Source organism: Myotis davidii, unplaced genomic scaffold, assembly GCF_000327345.1.
Source record: "Myotis davidii unplaced genomic scaffold, ASM32734v1 scaffold1439, whole genome shotgun sequence".
Lineage (NCBI taxonomy): Eukaryota > Metazoa > Chordata > Mammalia > Chiroptera > Vespertilionidae > Myotis > Myotis davidii.
The window spans coordinates 1,290,408-1,295,206 of record NW_006292342.1 but is presented as its reverse complement, the minus strand read 5'-3'; the positions used below and the strand labels follow the sequence as shown (position 1 = coordinate 1,295,206).

The 4,799-nt window shown below is 49.0% G+C and overlaps 1 protein-coding gene across 2 annotated transcripts in view; it reads right to left on the bottom strand.

Moving 5' to 3' along the window:
* Positions 1–611, bottom strand: part of TSPAN16 (tetraspanin 16) — a 17,524-nt gene extending 16,913 nt beyond the window's left edge. For both annotated transcript variants that reach the window (XM_006765833.2, XM_015565365.1), the window contains exon 1: positions 543–611. In XM_006765833.2, the coding sequence (XP_006765896.1) occupies positions 543–611 (69 nt within the window). The remainder of the gene's footprint in view (positions 1–542) is intronic.
* Between the last annotated feature and the right edge of the window lie 4,188 nt (positions 612–4,799).

Genomic DNA, 4,799 nt, shown 5'->3' with positions numbered 1-4,799 from the left:
TGAACTGTGACCTCCTGGTTCATAGGTCGACGTGGTGTCTCCTTTCATTCCCACCAAAATGTCACAGCACAGGTGACGAGGAGGAGTGATACTGAATCTCTTTCTCTTTCCGGGCAGCCTGTCCTTATCCTGCTCTACTATCAGAACAATCACTTCTTGAATAATGCACATGCTGAGTTATTTTTATAGTAAGAAAGCAGTGTTTTGAAAAATTTAAAGGACCAGAAAATGACCACTCCCTCCCACCCTCCCAACACACTTTCGCTTTCTGCCGGATCTGACTTAGAGCCAAGAGGTCCTCCGCTGCCTCTGGGCTCCCAGATCACACTCGTCTGTGATTTTTCACCTGCTCGGGGTCAGTGGAGGCTACCCCGTTCCCAACATGTCCTGCCGCTCGTCAGCCTGCCCTACATTCCTCCCGCTTCCCTGGGGACCACAGAGCTGGATGCCAATGAATTTGGATCAACTTATTTCTGTCTTCGAGGGAGTTAGCCGTGGAGGAAGGGCCGCTAAGCCTGGGGCCTGGGTTGTGACATACTTACAGCCATGAAACCATTGAGGAAAAGTAACAGTCTCTTCAAGGAATAATAGCGGGGGTGCATTTCAGCCATGTTGGCAGACTGGGTGCCCTGGACATTAAGTCAGCACCTTCCTCCACCTCTGGGCTACTGTGTCCTGAGAAGCACTGACCACTTACGTGGTTGATGCTAGACTTGGGGGGGCCAAGGGGGCAAGGGCCTCCACTATTCCCAAAGCCTGCTACACAGTAGGTGCTCCCAGACACCAGTGTGGAATGAATGATTCAAAAGGCACTATCCCTGGCCGATTTGGCTCAGTGGATAGGGTGTCGGCCTGCGGACCAAAGGGTCCCGGATTCGATTTCAGTCAAGGGCACATACCGCGGTTGCAGGCTCCTCCCTGGCCCGGGCCCTGGTCAGGGCTCGTGCAGGAGACAACCAAACCATGTGTTTCTCTCACATCGATGTTTCTCTCTGTCTTTCCCTCTCTCTTCCACTTTCCCTAAGAATCAATGGAAAAAAATATCCTCGGGTGAGGATTAACAACAGCAAAAAGGCACTATGACCCAGGAATCCAATGACAAGCCACTGGGTCCCAAGCCCCTGCCCACACATTAGCGAATTTGGCCCATCCCTCTCCCAGGGCTCAGAGAGGCCAAGATCACTGCTTGAGGCCACACAGGAAGCAGGGTCAAGGCTGGGCTTTGAAGCTCCAAGGGTGTCATGAAGGTGGGAACCTGCGGCCCCTCCCCAGGAACCCGTCCTTTCTCCATCTGAGGCTTGTCAGCCAAAGCTGGCGGAGCGACTGTCCTTGAGCCCATGAGTCACTGATCACTGGGACTTTCTTGATAACAGAGGCCGAGAGGGCATTTCAGGGCAAAAAAATGTGCATGTGGGCAAAGAGCCCACAGGCCCCGCTCCTGCAGCCCCTCACCCCCATTGTCTCCCGGACCCCAAGTCCATGCCACACCAACTCTGTGCCCCTCTGTCCAGCCCCGGGCTGCAGTTGTCTGCGTCCAGTCCTGGAGGGCTCGGGACTTTCAGAAACTTCTGTGACCCCAGGGAAGAAAATACTTTACACTTGAATTAATCTAGTGAATGTTCGTCAAATTTCCTGCTTCTCGGAACAGGTGGAACTAAGCCGATATTCATGGAAGAGGAACTGTCTCCTCCCACAGGCCGTGTTCACAGCGAGGAGAATGTCCTTCCACGTCTGTCTCTAAATGGTCTTTTAAAAAAATTATGTAATTGATTTGAGAGAGAGGAAGGAAGACAGAGAAGTGTCGATTTATTATTCCACGTATTTATGCATTCATTGGTTGATTCTTGTATGTGTCCTTAGTAGGGATCGAACCTGCAACCTTGGCATATCCCCAGGATCCTCTAACCCACTGAACTACCTGGCCAGGACCTAAATGGTTTTTTAAAACAAGGAGCCTCAGAGCCAGGGGCTAAGGACACGAAAACGGGGGCACAAAGGCGGGCGAGAACGTGGGGGTGAAAGGGAGCCTGGGGAAATAGAAGGTGCAAAGGAGGGTGGAGAAAGGGGGATGCAGAGGTGGGGGTGCAAACAGCGACGCAAAGAAGCGCGGGAAAATGAGGGGCGGTAAGGGCGGGGTGGTTGTCTCTCAATAAGACAGGACTTGTAACACCCGGGGTTTCAGAGAATCTGAGGGACTTCTAGTCTGAACCATTAAGAGGCATTTGGATCTAAGTTTAGTTATCTAAGATATTTATAGAAAAACATCAAAACCCTTTTGGTTCGCGCGCCCTCTGTCGGCCTTCAGGGGACGCGCGGCCCTGCGTGAGTCCGGACTCGGATGGGCCCCCAGAACAGCCGCTCTGCCCGCGAGTGTCATGAGTGTCATTTAGTCCCAGGAGTGTCATTTGTGAGACAATGGAGAAACAATTCCCACCCCCAAGCTCCCCCAACACAAGCCCATTGAATTGATGGGAATAGGCAGAACTGTGCAGGCATCCGGCAAATTACAAATGCAAGCCCCGTGGTTAAAACAGAAAAGCATGCAGAAAACCAGTACAGATTTATCAGTGACGGTTAAAAGGTTCTAGAAACAGTGAAAAGCTCCTCGTGAAGTGCTGCTACAGAGCCATTAGGAGGACATGCAAATGCCACTGTAGAAATAACACAAGAGCCACGTCAATATTTCCTTAAGAGCAGGGCTTACTGTATTGACATAATCCTGGTTTATTTCTCCACATGCGTGGTCTCCTTCTTTATAATTAGGAGATGTTTCTCTCTCTCTCTCTCTTTGCAGTATATTTTTATTTCAGAGAGGAAGGGAGAGGGAGAGAGAGAGAGAAACATCAACGATGAGCGAATCATCAATCAACTGCCCCCTGCACGCCCCACACCTGGGATGGAACCCTGACCTCCTGGTTCATAGGTCGATGCTCAAGCACTGAGCCATGCTGGCCAGGCAGGATATTTTTCTTAAATGAACCATTTCCAAGAAAAGGGAGTCTATTAAATATAAACACACACACACACACACACTATTTTATGTCAATAGCCCTTGTTAGTCCATGAACGATCCTTACGTTCATAGATTTGTCATCAACACCAACAACAGGTTCTCAGGAGACAGGTCCACCCGGCCGACTGTCCACGTAACATTTGCAGCAGTGATATAGTTGTGTGTTCAGGGCCCACACAACCTGGTCCACCCCTGACAAGAGGCATTTTATGGTTTAAGATATTTTAGTAGCACTCACTGGGGGAGGAGGTGACACATCAGAATCTACCAGCCAACAGGAAAGTGAGCTCAGGGCAGCAGGTGTCTGTCCGTGCTGAGGCTGGTCATTCCCTCACTCTGGGTTCCCAGGCCACGGACCTCAGCCCGGGCCAGGGATGTTGTGACGTTGTGGGCTGAAATCTTCGTCCCCGTCATGGCTGCCACTTGAACGAGAAACAGAGCATTTCCACCATGAGGGACCTTTTGTTGTTGTTTGGCTGGTTGGTTAATTTTTAAATATGTTTTATTGATTTTTTACAGAGAGGAAGGGAGAGGGATAGAGTTAGAAACATCGATGAGAGAGAAACATCGATCAGCTGCCTCCTGCACACCTCCTACTGAGGATGTGCCCGCAACCAAGGTACATGCCCTTGACGGGAATCAACCTGGGACCCTTCAGTCCACAGGCTGACGCTCTATCCACTGAGCCAAACCAGTTAGGGCGGTTAGTTTTTTCAAATTCCATTTCTTTCGTCTTTTTCACACTCTGACTTTTTTGTTGTTGTTGTTAATCCTCATTGAGGATATTTTTCCCACTGATTTTTAGAGAGAGTAGAGGGAGAAGGGAGGGGGGAGAGAGAGAGATAGAGAGATAGAGAGAGAGAAACATCGATGTGAGAGACACAAACAGGGGTGGGAATTGAACTTGCAACCCAGGTATGTGCCCTTGACCGGGAATCGAACCCAAGACCCTTCCATCCTCAGGCCAGAGCTCTAACCACTAAGCCACCGACCAGGGCTTCTGACTTATTTTTGAGCCTTTGTACTCTGAGTGCTGAGGGCCTTGGATGGGGTGGGGAGGGGGCAACAGGAAGGCCCCTGTCTGGTAGGGATAGTCGCTCCTCTCCTCTTTCTCTCTGCATATAAATCTGGAATTTCTATCCCTTCAGCTCAGCAGAGACTCAACTTCAGGAAAAGAGGGGAGTAAATTAAGGAACACCAACAGATTTTGGATGATATTCAAAATACTCAGCCACAGCCCTGGCTGCTGTGGCTCAGTGGTAGAGCATTGGCCTCTGCACCAAGGGCTCGGTTCCTGGTCAAGGGCACGTACGTGGGTTGCGGTTCATTCCCCAGCCCTGGTTGAGGCCCAGGTGTCTTTCTTGCATCGATGTTTCTCTCTTTCTCATCCCCCTCCCTCCTTTCTACTCTCTCTTTAAAAAAAGGAAAAAAATATCCTTTGGTGAGGATTAAAAAACCCCAAAAACTCAAGGAGGCAAAAGCACACAATGGAGTCAAGACAGTCTCTTCAATAAATGGTGTTGGGAAAATTGGACAGATACATGCAAAAAAATGAAACGAGACCACCAACTTACACCCTACACAAGAATAAACTCAAAATGGATAAAGGACTTAAATGTAAGACATGAAATCATAAAAATCTAAGAAGAATCAATAGGCAGCAAAATATCAGACATATGTCATAGCAATATCTTAGCAAGAACTAAGGAGAAAATAAGCAAATGGGACTACATCAAAATAAAAAGCTTCTGCACAGCAAAAGAAACCATAAACAAAATAATAAGAG